This window comes from Aspergillus sclerotioniger (assembly GCF_003184525.1).
Source record: "Aspergillus sclerotioniger CBS 115572 chromosome Unknown BO94scaffold_12, whole genome shotgun sequence".
In the NCBI taxonomy this organism is placed as follows: domain Eukaryota; kingdom Fungi; phylum Ascomycota; class Eurotiomycetes; order Eurotiales; family Aspergillaceae; genus Aspergillus; species Aspergillus sclerotioniger.
Window position 1 is genome coordinate 506,599 of NW_020291002.1, and position 17,514 is coordinate 524,112.

General features: G+C 52.3%; 4 protein-coding genes across 4 annotated transcripts; 2 read left to right on the plus strand and 2 right to left on the minus strand.

Moving 5' to 3' along the window:
- Positions 1 to 226: 226 nt before the first annotated feature.
- BO94DRAFT_465025 (putative gelsolin repeat protein) lies at positions 227 to 8,142 on the minus strand (the record flags this gene model as incomplete). Its single annotated transcript, XM_025608095.1, has 4 exons — positions 227 to 476; positions 548 to 2,110; positions 4,940 to 7,841; positions 7,980 to 8,142. 4 exons carry the CDS (start codon positions 8,140 to 8,142, stop codon positions 227 to 229), a joined length of 4,878 nt encoding a protein of 1,625 aa, XP_025468067.1.
- Positions 8,143 to 9,700: 1,558 nt separating this feature from the next.
- Positions 9,701 to 10,771, minus strand: BO94DRAFT_534601 (ARF/SAR superfamily). Its single transcript, XM_025611583.1, has 6 exons — positions 10,675 to 10,771; positions 10,509 to 10,619; positions 10,434 to 10,450; positions 10,234 to 10,379; positions 10,076 to 10,156; positions 9,701 to 9,990 (listed from the first exon to the last, which is right to left on the minus strand). The coding sequence occupies exons 1-6, from the start codon at positions 10,731 to 10,733 to the stop codon at positions 9,859 to 9,861; spliced, it is 546 nt and encodes a 181-aa protein (XP_025468068.1). The 5' UTR covers positions 10,734 to 10,771; the 3' UTR covers positions 9,701 to 9,858.
- An 896-nt stretch (positions 10,772 to 11,667) lies between these two features.
- Positions 11,668 to 14,378, plus strand: BO94DRAFT_623786 (GNAT family N-acetyltransferase; the record flags this gene model as incomplete). Its single annotated transcript, XM_025617172.1, has 3 exons — positions 11,668 to 12,118; positions 12,186 to 13,845; positions 13,899 to 14,378. The coding sequence occupies 3 exons, from the start codon at positions 11,668 to 11,670 to the stop codon at positions 13,951 to 13,953; spliced, it is 2,166 nt and encodes a 721-aa protein (XP_025468069.1). The 3' UTR covers positions 13,954 to 14,378.
- Positions 14,379 to 14,637: 259 nt separating this feature from the next.
- drs1 (putative ATP-dependent RNA helicase DRS1) lies at positions 14,638 to 17,500 on the plus strand. Its single transcript, XM_025611584.1, has 2 exons — positions 14,638 to 16,625; positions 16,685 to 17,500. The coding sequence occupies exons 1-2, from the start codon at positions 14,805 to 14,807 to the stop codon at positions 17,396 to 17,398; spliced, it is 2,535 nt and encodes an 844-aa protein (XP_025468070.1). The 5' UTR covers positions 14,638 to 14,804; the 3' UTR covers positions 17,399 to 17,500.
- The last annotated feature ends 14 nt before the right edge of the window (positions 17,501 to 17,514 follow it).

Here is a 17,514-nt window from a genome sequence, read left to right on the forward strand (position 1 = left end):
GAACAGCCCAACTCCCAACTCTCATCCACACCCATGCACAAAAGGATTGCCACATTCGCATCCTCCCAGAGCATGCCCCTCCATTTTGTACAAATCACCCAGGTCAAGCCAGTATATGCACAATCTAAACCGCGAAAACGCTATGCACAGCTAGAAACCAAACGAGGAAACCTCACGACGAGGAAGAAAGATCAGAGAACAACGAAAGAAAGAAAGCGAAAGCGAACTACGAGGACCGAATGGCCTCAATAGCGGCGTTGAGGGGGAACACCTGTGGCGGGCGTTGAGAGGGAGAGTGCGGGCTCCATTTCCGGAACGCACTGCTGCAGGACTCGGGAATTCCGCCGATGGAGACGAAACTCTTCGGGATAAAAGGTCGATCTTGGAGCGATGCAGCTAGAATGCCATATTCGTGCGCTAGGACCACCGCAGTTGCGAACTCGGCGGGACGGTTGGATGCTTGCTCGCCCACGATTCTAGGAGGAGATGGTTAGTCTATACTGCTGCGGCGTCGAGTTTTGGGGGCAAGAATGGAGGCGGTACGTACACGTAGATTTCGAAGAATGTGTCAAGGACGTAGATGCCCTTGGGGGTAATGTCTTTCTGGCAGAAGGGCTCGACTTCTTGGACGGTGTCATTTGGCCGGATGACTGGTGAAGGTGAGCGCATCCAGAACCCTGAACGCTGACCGAGCCCGTGGTCGATGCGGAAAAGCCGCGAGCGATAACGCCCATGGTTGGGTTTCAGGGGCCAGTAGTTGGTGCTGGCGTCGCTTGTCTTCCGCTCGTACTGGGGGAAGTCCTCAAAGAAGCTCTCTGGTTCCTCGCCCTCGGCCACTTCCTCGAATTCGCCGGTTAGACCAAGGTCCATGCCGATCAGGCGAGCCGCGCCGATCTCTTCGGCCGAGCTGCCCTTGCCCTTCCAGAGGAAGAGTTTGCCGAACACGGCGGAGATCACGAAGGGGTACCCGGAGCACAAGCTGCTGGGCGAGAAGTTGACTTCATCGAACACCATCTGGCCGAGATGCTTGCGCCCGCAGAGCATGAAGATGGCGGAGGAACTGGAGCGGGAGCTCGAGCCGCGGCGAGTGATGAGGATTCCTCCCAGGGCTTGGATGAAACGAGCAGGTTCCTTGCCTTGTTTGATGATCCCCAGCTTGGATCCGTTATCCTTGGCGACCCTGCGAGAGAAGGACTGGGCATCATCCACCGCTGCATCAGGGACGTCATCACCGCACCAGAGGTGCACTTCAGAGCGTACAGTGCCATCGGCTTCGAACAGATGCACGCACAGGTACATGCTTCCTTCATACAGGATATATTCCTGATTAACAGGCAGATCTTGTTTCTTTCCATCGCCCGTAATCTCCCACAGCTGTCTCTTGAGGGTCCTGATTTTTGTGTTATCGCTCCTGTCTGCTAACATCAACTGAGTGTCGATGTTTACACGGTCGCTCGATTTCGGGAAGGTTTTGAAGAAACCAGAAATGGCCACCCATGACTCATCAGCCTGAGGAACAAGCGACTTTGAGGACTTCGAAGAAAACCGGTCGACAGAAAACCGGTCGACAGAAGCCCTAGACCCCTTGGGAGGAACAGGGGGAGAAGGCAAGGCTTTGTCTCGGGGCGACGAACTTCGTGACCCAATGGTGGAAAAAAATGAAGAGGCAGTTCGCTGCTGCGTTGGAGGTGCATGGCTCGGATTCTCCCTGAAGCTACCCCTCAGAGGCGACGGAGAAGGTGATGAGAAATGGATTGGTGAGCTCCGGGTCTGGTTAGACATTGGGGTTGATGGCAGTGGTGCCATCTTTGGCGGCAAAGGGGGTTTGGTCGAGAATGAGCTTCTTAGGCTCTTGAAATATGCGCTGGCGTTCTCCCAACTGGGGGAGGAACGGTGGGAAGCAGCCTGAACCGATGCTGTTGGGGGGTTGGAGCTCACATCATCAGGCTTCTGCACAGTCTCTCTCTCGATTAAGCGATGCATGCTCCTCTTGAACTCTGTCGGCTTGCTGGCCACAGGTGAATCATGCTGGCTCGGGCTTGATTGCGGTTCAACATTTGGCTTGATCTGAGTGTCAGGAAGTGGCCAGCCACTGGAAACACCTACAGGACTGCCGATAGGTGAAACGATTGCTCCTGGCCCCCGTGCCCCCAAAGAGGATGCCGGGGACTTTGGAGCTACCTCGTTCGATTCTGAGGCTGAGAACAGAGCTTTAGGCTCCTCGGCATCATCATTCTTCTCGTTTGGAACCGAGTGTGTCGATGCCGGGGACTTCGGAGCTGCCTCGTTGACTCCTGAGGTTGAGAATAAGGCCTTGGGTGTCTCAACTTCAGTATCACTCTCATTTGGAATCGAGTGCGTCGATGCTGAACTCCGTGTATTTAAAGAAAAAGCTGGGGACTTCAGAGCTGCCTCATTTACATCCGAAGTCGAGCACAAAGCTTTGGGCTCCTCCGCATCCGGTGATGGTGATTCCACAGTATCATTAGTATTCGCATCCAGAACTGAGTGTGTCGAAGCCGGCCTCTGTGCATTTGAGAAGACCGATGAAGACTCCGAGGTTGTATGAGTCATCGCGGGGGTAGTCATCTCAGGAATTGAGTGTGTAGGCTCGACTACCTCTGCCTCCAGTGCCGAAGGATCCACTGTCTTATTGATGTTCTCAGTAACCGAATGTGTGGGTGCTAGCCCCTGTGCATCCGGGGAAATCAATGAGGACCGTGGGGTTGTATGATTCGCCTCTGCAATGGTCCCCTCAGGAATTGAGCGTGTAGACTCGACTATCTCTGCCTCCGCTGCTGAAGAATCCATCGTCTTATCAATGTTCTCTTCCGTAACTAAATGTGCGGATGATGGCTCCTGTGCATCCGCAGCAAACGATAAGGACTCTGGAACTGCACCATTCATTTCGGGCGTCATCACTTCCGGGGATGAGCTTGTGGGTTGACTTTCCTCTGTATCCAGCGCTGGAGGCTCGACGGCATGATCTTTGTCCAGGTCTGAGTGTGTAGGTTCTGGCACATCTGCAAGGAATGGTGTGGACTCTGGGGCCTTATCATTCATCTCAGTGATCTTCACCTCAGGAATGGAGCTCGTAACTTCAATAGGTCCTGTTCCTAGCACTGGAGACTCTGGAACATACCTCTCTGACTCGGAGTAAATGGACTCTGGCCTCCGTGTATCCGAGGAGATTGAGAGGGGCCTCGGTGCGGTCTTATTATTTACTTCAGAAACCTGCACTTCAGAGATTGGGCTTGTGACCCCAACCTCCTCAGCCTCGAGCATTGGAGACTCTGATGCATCGCTCTCTTCTGAAGAGGTATACAGGGACTCTGGTCTGGGTGTATCTGAAAGGCTTGATGGTGACTTTGGGGCCGTTTTACTGAGCTCGGCAATCTTTATCTCTGGCGTCTGCGATTCAGTAATTTGACTTTTGGCTTCAACGTGCACCGCCTCCAGCACTGGAGACACTGGGACATCACTATCTTCTGAAGTAGAGTAGAGGGACTCGGGTCTCTGTGTATCAGAAGAGATTGATGGGGCCTTCGATGCCGTTTCATACACCTCAGGGACCTTCACCTCCGGCATCTGCACTTCAGAAATCGGATGTTGGTCTTCGACATGCATTGCCTCCAGCACCGGAGACACAGAGGAATCGCTATCTTCTGAAACAGAGTACAGGGACTCTGGTCTCCGTGTATCAGAGGAAATCGAATGGGCCTTCGGGACCGTTTCCATGATCTCGGGGGCCCGCAGTTTAGGAGTTAGGCCTGTGGCTTCAGTATCCTCTGCTTCAAGCACTGGAGGCTCAGGAACACGACTTTCCTCTTTAGAGGCGGAACACATAGACTCTGGCCCCTGTTTATCTGACATTGATGGAGATTTTATGGGCGATTCATACAGCTCAGGGAACTCTACCTCCGGGGTCTGCGCCTCAATGGTTGAGCTTGTGGCTTCGGCCTCCTTTGCATCTAGAGCTGACACTGGAGCATTATCCCTGTCTTCTAGGGCATGACCCGAGGATTCTGGTCTCTCTGCATCCGAAAAAATCGATGGTGACCTCATGGCCGTGTCCTTCATCTCTGGCATTGAGCTGATAACTTCATGCTTTTCCTTATCCATTAATTTTGAAGGTTCCGAGGCATCGACAGTGCCCTCCAGGTCTGGGCTCGCAAGATCGAGTTCCTCATACATAGGTACTGATAGCTCTAGTTCATCAATCTCCTCACGAACCGGGCTCGAAGCTTCGAATCTATCCTCATCCGCATATATTGACGGCCTTAGGATGTCGACATTATGCTCACGGACTGGGCTCGAAGCTTCGAATTCCTCATGCGCATATATCGACGGCTCTAGGGTGTCGGCATTCTCCTGAACTAGGCTCGTAACTTCAGATTCCTTCTTATGCATCAGTGATAATGGCTTTGGGAAATCGGAAATCTCCTCGTGGACTGAACTCGCAGGTTCCGATTCCTCCTCGTCCTTGTACATAGGTGCTAACGGCTCCGGCGCACCAGTATTCTCCTCGTAGAGTGGGCTTGTATTGTCGTGTTTCTCCTCTTCCACATATACTGATGGCTCTAAGATGTCGATATTCTCCTCTAGAGCTGGACTCCTAGCTTCAGGTTTCTCTTCATCCACAAGAGCTAATGGCTCTGGGGTATAAATATCTTTTCGTACTGGGCTAGCAGGTTCAAGTTCAGATTCCTCCTTATCCATAGGTGTTGACAGCTCTGGTGCGCCAGGGTCCTCCTCGCAGACTGGACTCGTAACTTGACTCAAAACTTGGATAGCAATTTCTGGGTTCTCCTCATCGACAGGTGCGGTCGCCTCTAGAGCATTCTCCTCCTCTCGGTGCGCTTCCATGGTCACGGGTTTCTCTGCATCCAGAGGTGCTGAGAGCCCTGCAGCATCATTTTCCTCCTCTGATTCCGAGTACATTGATTCTGGTCTCTGTGCATCGAAAGGTGTTGGCGGAGACTCTGGTACAAAATTGCTTTCATCGAAGAGTGAGTTCGTACCTTCCGGTGTAGTACCCTGAGGGAGACGTCTCTTTGGTCCTCTCGCTCGGCCTTTCGTCAGATGAGTGAGTGCGGCAGCCTGCGATTCCTCCACCTCCAAACTACTTCCTTCGGCACCGTTCGTAGAAGGAGCTTTCATCGACCCGTCCATCGGAGCGGGCGGGCCACGGGAGAGAAGGCCCGCTAAGGCAGGATTTAATCGGCCTGCGAGTTTACTTTTAGCAGCAGGACTCTCAGTCACGACAGGCGCACTTGTAGCCTGCATGGTATCCCCCGGTGACAGAGAACGCACCGGATTGATGCCCTCCCCATTCGGCTCTTCCTCAGTGTTCACGTTTCCCTCATCCGTATTCTTCTGCTCGTCTTCTCTCACAACTTTTGGCAACTCCGATTCCGCGATCTCTGTCTGTTTCTCATCGACGTCGGGCTTTTGTGGTTCTGGGACGACTGGCGAATTCGGAGGTTCCTCGATACGCTCGCCGGCAGAAAACAGCGGCGAAGAAAGCTGCGGACTATTTGCGGTTTTTGGTGTATCCGGCTCTTTAGGCGAGAGCGGCGAGAGTGGCGACGATGTATCAGCGGCTGAAAGATTGCTTTTGATACTGCTGGACTTTGTCAAATTATTCCGCATTGCAATCGCTTCTGGGATGAACTTCATGGGGGCATCATTCTCTCCAGCAGTATTGCGCCTCAACGAGCCCCCACCGGCTTTGATTGCTTCTTTCTGCTTTAAAATGCTATCTTTCAATTCGTCCACCTTCTGCGATTTCTTTGGGCCGCTTGATGAATTGAGAGAGGCCTTGCCCTTCAGAATGTTGTCTCTCAGCTGGTCTGGCGGCACATAACTCGATGACTCTGCTTTCTTCAGCCTTCCAAAGATGTTTTTGAACTCCGGTTCCGCCTTGGGAGACTCATCCTTGACCACTTCTCGTCGTCGAAGGTTGGCTCGGAAATCTATCACGGGAGAAAGGGGCTTGGGCCTGTTCAACAGCGGATCGCGAGGGGATGGCAGGGGCGCATCGATGGTAGTCTTGGTGATCGGGTTCAAAGTAGATGGGATACGCTTGTCCTTAGCAACATCATCTTCTTTATTTTCCGGTTCTGCCTCGGTTTTAGTGGGAGAACTTTCTCTCGAAGCAACAGCCTCCGCTATCTTCTCGGCAGGCGGTGAGTCACTGTCCTTGGGATTGACTGTTTGTTGAATGGTTTCGAGTTCTCCCTCCTTCGCCTTTCCTGCGTCTTGGTTGGAGAACAAGTCCGGGATGCCAGTAATACTGGAAGTCTTGGAGTGAGTGCCAGGGCCGGTAGTTCGCATGAGTCCCACGGGTGTGACCTCCTTGAAGCTCGCAGTCCGACCCAAGTCGACGCTGCCTTTTGATTGCCGATCTTTGGCCCAGGGAGTCTGTTGGGAGGGCTGCCGTTTATGCCTCGGTGATTCATCCCGGTTTAATGCACTTTCTAACCAGGTGGCTTTGGTCGGGCTCCATCTCTTAGGGTCCATGGTTCTCGAAACCAATGGGCTCGTCGGAGGCAAAGAGCCGGAATCCGCACTTCTTTCAACTGTACTGGTAGACCGTGTATGGAGGCTGAGAGACGGTCTGCGGGCTCCTTCATCTGATAGCGTGGTGTTACTGCCGGGAACGGGAGGTGTAGCCGGCCGTTCGCTGTCTTTAGGATGAACAACAGTCGCCTCACTATGGCTAGAGCTAGGCCGGTGACTAGAATCCGGTCTATGGCTAGAGCCGGGTCTAGGACTGGAGGTGGGCCGCGAAGGTGAGAGACTCGAGCTATCTCTGCTCAGCCTGTATGAAGGTGCAGTGGAGAATACGTCACCACCGGAAGGAGCAGCATAGCTGTTGCGGTTGCTAGCAAAAGAATTGCCTCGACTAAGTCCCGACGGCAGTTGAGCGCTCCACCTTTTGGACACACTGTCCGATCGTTTCATCATGGCGCTTTGAACAAATCCACCGAGTCCTTTGGTGGGAGACGTAGAACGCTCTGGAGATAGACGCCTAGGGGAAGGGGGAGACGTTAGGTGGTCCTCGTCCTCCTCCTCAGCCTTTCGGGGCTCGAGTTTCTGTGCACTCGTCAAAGGCAAAGGAGAGCCAAGGCCAGTGGCTGTCGACACAGAGGATATGCTTGAATAACGGTGGCCTAAACTGCTATCTGCAAACGTCGAACTTGCTCGTGACGGGGAGCGCGATCGCTCTTCTACGATCTCCTGGTGTTCTGTTTCCTTCGCCGGCTCTGTAGTGTTTTCCAAGTCGGTTTCTGATTCCTTGATGTGGGTGTCAGAATGCAGGGGATGCTGTGAGTCGTCTCCTTCTAATTGCTTTGTGCGGGTAGGAGAAGCGGACCCTCCCTCTGCGTGGCGAGACCAAGGCACGTCCTTGAACGAAGGCGAAGACGCGAATGGACTTCTAGACGCACCGTGTTCGTCATTGGAGGTTATGGACATGCCTCTAAAGCGGCCCTCGCGGGAGGGAGATGTGGAGAAGAAAGCCCGGTTACTATCTCGGGATGCAGGCCTCTGCTGCCAGGAGAGAGTGCCGGCTCTGCTCCGTAAAGGTGAGAAAGGTCTGGTACCCGTCTCTCCATCGTTGGCTGTCAAGGTAGACCCTCTCCGGCCACCATCCGTGGTTATCGATGCGTCATCCCGGATCGAATCAGGCCTGCTGCTGGTGTCATGCACCGGGGTGTGAGTGGTAGGTTCGAGGTGTTCCGGAGGGTCAATCGATCGCAGGCTAAAAGACGACATGCTCAACCGAGCGGAATCTAGTATGGGTGAATCTTTCGTGGGGGAAATCGACCGTGCCCGCTCTGCAATGGGTCCAAGAACCGGACACAGTCAGCATTCCTGACAATGACAGTCTTGGAAGGGGTTCCAGCCGTGCGTGAGTCATGACGACGGGCAGTTGATTTTAAAAGGGGCGGGAAAAAGCAAGGGAAGTCAAATACCAGCTCGTCGAGCCTGCCTTTCCTTCCGACCCTGCAAAATTTCCTCCTCCAACTTTTTTGTGCGTTCCTCGTCTTCTTTGTCGCGCTTCTCCCCTAGCTCCCGGATGCGCAGTAGGAAGTCGTTGACATCCTCTGTGCCATCCGTGTCGGTTGTGAAAGTCATGGCCACCTTGACACTTGATCAATGAGCCCAAAAATGGGGTGAGGGAAGAAAAAAAAGAGCGAAACGATGAGAAATGAGGAATCAAGAAAGAAACGATGCTGTTTCAAACGGAACAAACACCGACAAGGACCCCCAGGAACGGTGGGGTGTGTGTGGCAAGAGAGAGAGGGGGGGGGGGATGGAGAGAGGTTCGTGAACAGGTGGTGGTGTAGTGATTAGGAATAATTAGTAGCGGTGATGGTGGCGTTGAAGGTGGTGGTGGTAGAGATGAGGGAAACTCTCTCTCGCTCTTGCCAGCAATTCGTGTGGGATCTAAGCCTCAGGAATCAGAACCGGCGTGTCCCTCCAACTCATGTTGTTGTTGTCGTTGTTGCTGGTAGGAGTCTCCGCCGTTCACCTGGGCAGCGTCTTTTTCCTCCTAGTGGTGGACCCGTATTGACGGGCAGCTGAGCGCCGTGAAGGCAAGAATAGTAATGGTCCTCATCGTTAAATTAGACCCAGCGAAAGGCACGCTCATCAGCTGCCGCCCCACTGTCGGAAGCCCAGAGGAAATTAGGATGAGGCGCCCGACCGGATTATTGACACTGCGCATCTTCTTGCACTGCGGCTATGAGCTGTTTGCCCCCCTCCCCCGGCACCGCGATAGGAGATGTCACAAAGAAGACAGTTGATCTGCGCGCGTCCGGAAAGTAAGAGGGGATCTCGGAACCAAGCAGGCATCAGGCATCAGCCATCATCATCAAGATGGGCGTGTTTGGAAGTTGCTCTACACGGAGAACTGTTTACTTTCCCGGACCCGGCTCTTGCAGTGGAGCAAATCTCAACTCTCTGCCGCCCCGCGATCGGATACGCAATCGTTCTTGATTATTTCAGGCTGGCCGCTGTGAGTTTGTGACTGACTCCCCTCGGGCAGCATTCCCTCTCCTTGGACTTTTGGAGACCTCGGTTGAGTCTAACTCGGCACACAAAGCTTGGTCTGGTCGCCTGGTGGAATCCACGGATAAATGTTGCCTTGGAGGCAGATGACCGGAGCTCCATTCACCGTTTCAGGCCTGACGACATTCCCTTCCACCCGCTCGGTCGTATCGTGAGACACTCCGACGGCATTCCTTGCTGAACCCTCGTGGTTGACGTAAATCACAGACGAGGCGCTCCCTAGTGGGAAAACCACCGATCCCAAGCAAACTTGCCTTTACCATGTTCGACAAGGGCCATCGTAGTGTTCGTGGACCCTGAAGGCGGATTGATTGTCTGATCGCCATTCCGAAACCCGACCAGCCGCTAATCAGGACAGGGGCTGTGACTTGCTACTGCTGGAAGGCTGTTGGGATGGGCGCAAGCAGCGTTTCAGGACATTTCTATGGCCCTGCAAGCCATCCCATATGCTCATTAAAACTACGAAGACTTCGAGGTACTGTTGGGCATTATCCTAGGGTTGTCTCAATTGCCAACAGACAGGCCCAGCCACGGACGCGAGTTTTCCGTGGAAACTGAACTCTAGTAGTAGTACTAAATATATAATCACAACTGGCGCAGCTGAAGGTTCACCATTGCCCGTATTCGTATTTCCGCATGTCATAACCACATACCATATAGCATATAGCTTAGCGACAACTAGAGGTCTATCGCTATGACAAGAAAAGGGGAAAGGCAAAGGTTGAAGCATCGTGCAATCATCCCTACAAACGCAGAGCATGCCATGGATCATCATGACAGTCAGTAAAGGAAAAGCCTGTCTTTGGCGTCTTGCACGACCCATTCAAGTCCTTCCTGTAGGTTCTTTCCTGTCATCGCACTGCAGGGTAATATCGTCCATTTGTGGGTTAGGATAGAATCCAAGCAAAGCCGCTGTAGGCACGAGCATCAGTATCCGTTAGAAGAGCCAGAGCCAACTCGAGCGCCGAATTTCGCAACAAATAGAGCATTAACTTACTTCCCGGACTTCAGTCTCATCCATACATCCTTCAACATCGGTTTTATTCAAGAAAATAAGGAGACTTGCTCCCATCAAACGCTGCGTGATGGTGAGTCCTTACCCGACAGAACTTTTCTAGGCGGGCGCGCAGCTGCGCGGGGAGATAAGCAACGAACCTCTTCCAAAAGGAGGCCAGCGAGCTCAGCTCGACAATCATCCACTCTAAGACGGTCGGTCGCATCAACGACCCAGACCAATGTATCGGTCTTCTCGAAGTAGTTTTTCCAATACGATCGGAGCGTTTTCTGGCCTCCGACATCCCCTGACGGCACTCGGTTAGTGGAGACTGGGCAACATCACCGGTCGATATCCTTACAGATATTGAGTCTATATCTGCGGAAACATTAGTGAATTGCCTTGGAGGAAAAAAACATTTGGGATAGGAAAGTACCCCTGAAAGTCTATAGTCTTGATGATAAATCCCAAAGTCGGACTGACAGTGGTGACATCTTCCTTCATAATCTGCTTGACGATGGTGGTTTTCCCGGCATTATCCAGACCTCTGTCGCAAGTGTCAGTGTACTAGCCGACGAAGTATATCAAGAATTGCGACTTACAGCATTAGAATCCGCATCTCCTTGTCTTTCAACCGAGCTTTTCTTAAAATAGACAGCATCTTCACTGGTGTTTGCCTACGTTTCAGTGTTTCGTTGCAGCAATGGTGAGGTGAGGGAAGGGAAGGGAAGAGCGGACCAGACCAAAGATATTGAGTAACCCCCTCATCTGAAGAACATATCCTTCACCAAGTGAGAGAACTCCGTGCAAAGCATCTCCCAGGTAGCATGTGTATATCACATGGCCCTGTATGTAGAGATAAATCGTAGTTTCCATACAATATTTTCATCCTTTCAATGTGCATATGGCGGATGTGATGTGCCGTAGACTGGTTAGTTGCTTTGGTTACATTAGTTGTCGAGATTAACAGGATAATGCCAATTATGATACCTACACATAACAGAAAATACCTAATCCCGCCGCTATTCGGATTCACTGCTACGTAAAGGTGATCGGGGAAATGCGTAAATTCATCTCAGGAACAGATTCTTAATGTCCCTGCAAATGTTTCTACTTATCTATAATACGACTTAAATACCCTCATTTTCATCCCTTGTGGTATAGAACCTGCAAAGAAACTTGAGCTTTGATCAAAGATTGGTTTTTATCACAACAAGAAGGAATTATCTGTGACTATCTTTCTTCAAGTAGTCCTTGCTGACAGTACGTACGATGAACATCTGGTAGCGACTGGTCTGTTTGTGACAAACATAGGAGGGATACTAACCTCGCTGTTGAAGATGTCACAGAAGAACAGTCATGACAGTCCGGGGCCGGGGGGGCAGCAGCGTATCAAAGCCTTGAAGGGTCAGGTATGCAAACCCTCCTGCTTTAACCAATACCATCGACCTGCAAACCGACAGCCCGCCGAGCAGACCCGTTGCCCACCCAAACCTCACTTCATAGTGAACCTGGGACAGGTGTGTAACATGAAAGAGAACTGCTGTCATAAGCCAGCACCAAGTGTCCCAGTCACCGAGGCAACATCAGACGCCATGGCTTCTATCGCCCCGGCAATCTCCAAGTTAAACATTGCACCCGCTCCTGTGGTTGCCAACAGTTGCCTGGAGGTCAACAACGGCAAAGATCTCACATCTTCTGACCCCAAGTTTCAAGTTGTGGTCAAGCTTCCTACACAGTCGACTACAACCCACAACCCTCCTCGCCGTGTGATTCCAAGACCACCACTGCCCCTTTACACCCCTCCACGCCAGAGAAACAACCAGCGTCAAAATCGAGGCCAGACTTTCCTGACCAGACAACGTAGGGCTCTGGGTTGTGAATACCAATCTCAACGAAAGGTCGCACATTCATTTCCCACCCCTCTCTTTTCATACGCGTCCAACGAGCTTTCTGAGGCGAGACCGTCAACATTCGCCCAAAGTGTGGACCAAACTGGGTCTGGCTCGCCAGCTGGCAAGGAACCGTCTCAAGCTGCGTCGCCTAGTAAGTGATAACTCTAGATCTGCCAATGCTTTGCCACATGACATGGTTACTGATAAATGAACTGAAGATAAACAGAAACACAACATGTCGTCTTCCGACGAGTCAGATGACATTGTTCTGCGTGATTTCAGAACAAAATCCAAACAACGCAATGTTGAGAATGCCTTGCCTCATATCAGCGAGAGTGGAGACAAGGATATTCCTCCTGGAGGCAATAGCCACGATCCAAGAGATGAGCCTGCCGCAGAGAGAAAGCGAGTCCCTACTCGCGCAGAAATACGCGCAGAGTTGGAGAAGTTGAAAAAGGAGGAGCTCGCCAATTTCAACAAAAGGCAAGAAGAAACAGAGGTTGAAACTGCAGATCCTGCCGTGCTTGCAAAATGCCGGGATGGCCCAGGTGTTGACCCAGACTCCAAGGTTTATCAGGATATCGCAAAACGTCGGCGTGTTCGTCCCGTAGTAGAAACCAAACCATCCTCTAGACCAGAATCATCTGGGGAGGAGAGCCCGGAAGACGACAATCTGGAGCAGCTGGAAGAGCTCAAGGCTAATTATGATTGGGAAAAACTGCTGCCCCAGTGGGATGCCTACAGAAACGATCTCGTTATGTACCCTAATGTCATCAACGGCGAAGTGACTCTGGCCTCGGAGCCAACTGAGGCGCAGAGAGAACTACAAGCAAAGTTCTTGTTATATGATCGCCACCCACATGCGTCTCAGAACGTGAACAAGCTGCCACCTTTTCCCGAAAGCTTGGAATGGCAGCCAGACTCCCACTTGTGTAACTGGTTTTACGTCCCTCCTGAAATGTACCATGTTGATAAGTGGAAGCTCAAGTTTCGTCGTTTCCTTGACTACACTATTGTGATGTCCTGCTACGCTGACAATTACCACAAGAGCTTTTGGGACGGTACAGCGCATCCAGATGGGATAAACACCTTTTTCATACCTAAATTGCCTGACCATACGACCATCCTCGACCCGAATGACGAGCAAGGGCTTCTTCATAGGAGTGAAACGGCTGAAGGATACTGCAAGAATCTGGCCATGCACACCAAGAAAGAGGAGGAAGATGAAGAGCAAAGGCTGTTGAGGGTACGCCGGGCCAATGAGGCATTCTTAGCCAGCAGAGAAGTGAACCCAAACGCGCCCAAAGTGAACATCTACCTTCGGCCTGCCGAGATGAGAGATGTTCCGCAGCTCCTACTCATCTACAACTGGTATGCTCGCGAGTCTTCTTTTAGTATACACACCAGAGATGTGACGCCGGATTACATTCGGGAGCGTATTCAAGCCGCCAAAGCCGCGCAGTTGCCCTTTATTGTCGCCGTGGAGCGCAGCAACTACCGTCAACGAGAGGCCATTTTCGGCTACGCTACTGCCAGTGAGTATATCTCGGGTCCAGACACTGCCGGTAAATTTACCGCGCAGTTGGAGGTTTTCGTCCTTCCTCAGCAACAGCGCAAAGGTGTCGGGTATTGTCTACTGGACAAGCTCTTGCAAATCTGCGACCCAATGTACATGTCCAAGGAAGGTTACACGTTCGATAACCGTGGCATGGGCGGATACAGCTTGGGAGGCCAGCGTGTACTTGCTCGGCTTATTTTCTGCGTAAGTATTAAGCCGGAAGACCGTGCCGTGTACAGATGGACCCGTGACTGGCTGGAGAAATACGGCTTTGAGTTGCAGGGGCAGTTGAAGGGAGCTGCTTGCAAATTTGAGAGACTGTGAGTGTGTTCCTTGTCTGATGATATGCGATTAAACCTGCTGACCGTGTTAGCCTCGATGTCTACTACTTTGTTCGGAACACCACCTTCGTATTAAACTATCGTTGAACCTGAATGATCCTCACCCGTCTAGTCATTGGATTCATTGGGCTGTGATCTTCCTCCTACCGCTCGTCCTCAACGGAGCTTCTTGCTTGAAGAAGAGGCAGTCGGTCAAGCAATGGCGACAACCATATCAGCATTGGAATAACCATATTCTTTTGTTTCCTTTCTTAATCATGTGTTACTATCGATGAGTTCACTTGCTCTGTCTATTTTTGTTGTGGCACCCCAGGAATTACTGCAGGACCCTTAATCGACTTAAACTCGGTCTATGCCCCATGTTCAAAAAAAGAAAAAGAAAAAGAAAGAAAAAGGGAGAGAGAGAGAGACCAAAGACCAAAAGAACCAAAAAAAAGCGGGGGGAAGGAAAAGAGGATGTACGACACCAAAAATGAATTTCACTGCAATTAAATAAACTGGGCTTATCCGATCAGCAATTGAAAATGAAATTGACAATAAAATTGTGAATCCCTAGGTAGTCCCATCTGTACCTTGACGTTGTAGAACAAGCTACGGAGTACATATCTACTTACTCCGTAGAGTACTATCTAGGTGCGAGACCAACACCAACCGCAACACCCAATTAGATTAGCCAGTCGCAACTTTCCGTCCCCGACCCCAAAATTCTGCCACCAGAACTCACCCCCACCGCCTTCGAAATTTGAACTTTTTTCCATTCTTTCCCCGAACCAGAAACAAGAAACAACCATACGAATTGGACTTTTTAGAAGGGGGTATCTTTTTTTTTATACCCTTCTTAAGAACTTTCTCACTCTCAATTCAACTCCTACACGAACATCCTGAAAGAGAACCAGAGAGAGAAATCTCGGACACTACGATAACATACACGGCGAAAAATGGCCGGTTCGAAAAAGCGGAGTGCCGCCGACGACGATTTCGTCCTTACATTGTCGGATGATGAGAATGACACGTTAGCGAATATTGAGGAGGAGGAGGAGGAGGGGGGGGGGGATGAGCTGAAGGGAACGAAAAAGCGCAAGAGAGAGGAGCAACAGGCCGAGAGGAAGAACAAGAAGGTGAAGAAGCAGGAGCAGCAACAGGCGATTCAGAATAAGAAGAAGGGGAAGAAGGGGAAGGCTGTGCCTGTTGTGGAGGAGGTGGAGGAGGATGATGAGGAGGAAGAGGAGGAGGAGGACCAGGCTGAAGATGATGGAGCGCTGAATTCGGATTTCGAGTTCGACGTGGGTGGTGCGGCGAACGAGGTGACGGAGTTTGATGGCTGGGGTATTGGTGGTGCGCAGGAGGAGGAGGGTAAGAAGGGAGATAAGAAGGCGGTGGATATTGATGATATCATTGAGAGGAGGCAGGCTAAAAAGGAGGCTGAGTTGGCGAGGAAGGAGAAGAAGAAGCAGAAGCAGGCGGAGGAGTTTGGTGGGTTTGACGAGGAGGATGAGGATGAGGATGAGGATGAGGATGAGGATGAGGATGAGGATGAGGATGAGGAGGACGACGGAGGTATGGATGTCGACTTCGAGGATGATGAACTGCTGGCTGAGGATGGGTTCGGCATGGGGGTTGATGGTGAGCAGGAGGAGAGCGAAAAGTCCGATGCTGAGGAGGACGATGAGGAGGAGGCCGAGGGCAGTGATGAAGGAGAGGACGACGGTGAGGATGAGGATGAGGACGACGACGCTGCTTCGGATAACGACTCGGTTGCGACCCCCGTCGGTCACCCTGATGATGCTGCCTCGGACCGCGAGTCGGACGTGGAGAGTGAGGTCGACGAGGAGGAGGCCGAGAAGCGCAAGGCTTTCTTTGCGCCAGAGGAGGAGAAGACATCCGAGTCTGCTGCAGCCGATGCGAAGCGGTCGTTCCAGGAATTCAACCTCTCTCGTCCCATCCTTCGTGGTCTGGCCGGCGTCAACTTCTCGAACCCGACTCCTATCCAGCGGAAGACAATCCCCGTGGCGCTTCTGGGCAAGGATATCGTCGGTAGTGCCGTCACCGGTTCCGGAAAGACGGCTGCCTTTGTGGTCCCCATCCTCGAACGTCTCCTGTTCCGGCCGCGCAAGGTCCCGACGAGTCGCGTTGCCATCCTCATGCCCACCCGTGAATTGGCGGTCCAGTGCTACAATGTTGCTACGAAGCTGGCCACGTATACGGATATCACCTTCTGTCAGCTGGTCGGTGGTTACAGTCTGCGCGAGCAGGAAAACATCTTGAAGAAGCGTCCCGATGTGATCATCGCCACCCCCGGTCGTTTCATCGATCACATGCGCAACTCGGCCAGTTTCACCGTCGACACCCTGGAGATTTTGGTTCTGGATGAGGCCGATCGCATGCTCGAAGACGGATTCGCGGACGAGTTGAACGAGATTCTCACCACCATCCCCAAGTCGCGCCAGACGATGCTTTTCTCGGCTACGATGACTGACACCGTCGACAAGCTCATTCGCGTCGGTCTCAACCGTCCCGTGCGGTTGATGGTCGACGCCAAGAAAAACACCGCCTCGAACCTCGTCCAAGAATTCGTGCGTCTACGCCCTGGACGTGAAGATAAACGGCTGGGTTACCTTCTTTACCTCTGCAAGGAGATCTACACTGGTCGGGTGATTGTTTTCTTCCGTCAGAAGCGCGAGGCCCATCGGGTGCGCATTATTTTCGGACTGCTGGGATTGAAGGCTGCTGAGCTCCACGGTAGCATGAGCCAAGAACAGGTATGCTAACCTATACCCGGTACGAGATGGGATAGACGATACTAACTGGGAGACTACAGCGTATTAAAAGTGTCGAGAACTTCCGTGACGGCAAGGTCGCCTTCCTCCTGGCCACCGACCTGGCGTCTCGTGGTCTGGATATCAAGGGAGTCGAGACGGTCATCAACTACGAAGCGCCGCAGAGCCATGAGATCTACCTGCACCGTGTCGGTCGTACTGCGCGTGCGGGTCGGTCCGGTCGGGCCTGCACCATCGCTGCCGAGCCCGACCGTAAGGTGGTCAAGGCCGCCGTCAAGGCCGGCAAAGCCCAAGGAGCCAAGATTGCCAGCCGCATCATCGAGCCGGCGGTTGCGGATTCCTGGGCCGCAAAAGCGGAGAATCTGGCGGATGAGATCGAAGAGGTGCTTTCGGAGGAGAAGATGGAGAAGGAGCTGGCCCAGGTGGAAATGCAGGTGACCAAGGGCGAGAACCTGCTCAAGCACGAGGCGGAGATCAAGTCGCGGCCGAAGCGTACCTGGTTCGAGACGGAACGGGACAAGCGGGCGGCGCGGAAGCTGGGCGCCTCCGAGCTCAACGGCCCCGACGCCGTCAAGTCCAAGAAGGACAAGCAGAAGCTGAGCAACAAGGATAAGAAGCGCCTGGATGACTCGCGCCAGCGGCACGAGGCCGGCGCGGGATGGAAGAAGGGTAAGGTGGCCCGGGAAAGCCAGGTCAATGGGCAGATGCCGAAAAGCAACAAGGGCAAGGGGGGCAACAAGAAGGGCCGGAAATGAGGGATTTCTCTGTGAATAGATTTTATGTGATTTTTTGTGCATTAGCATCTGGATTGACCGGTGAGGTATGTACTTACCGACTTGTTATTACCTACTTATTCCCACACGTACTGCCA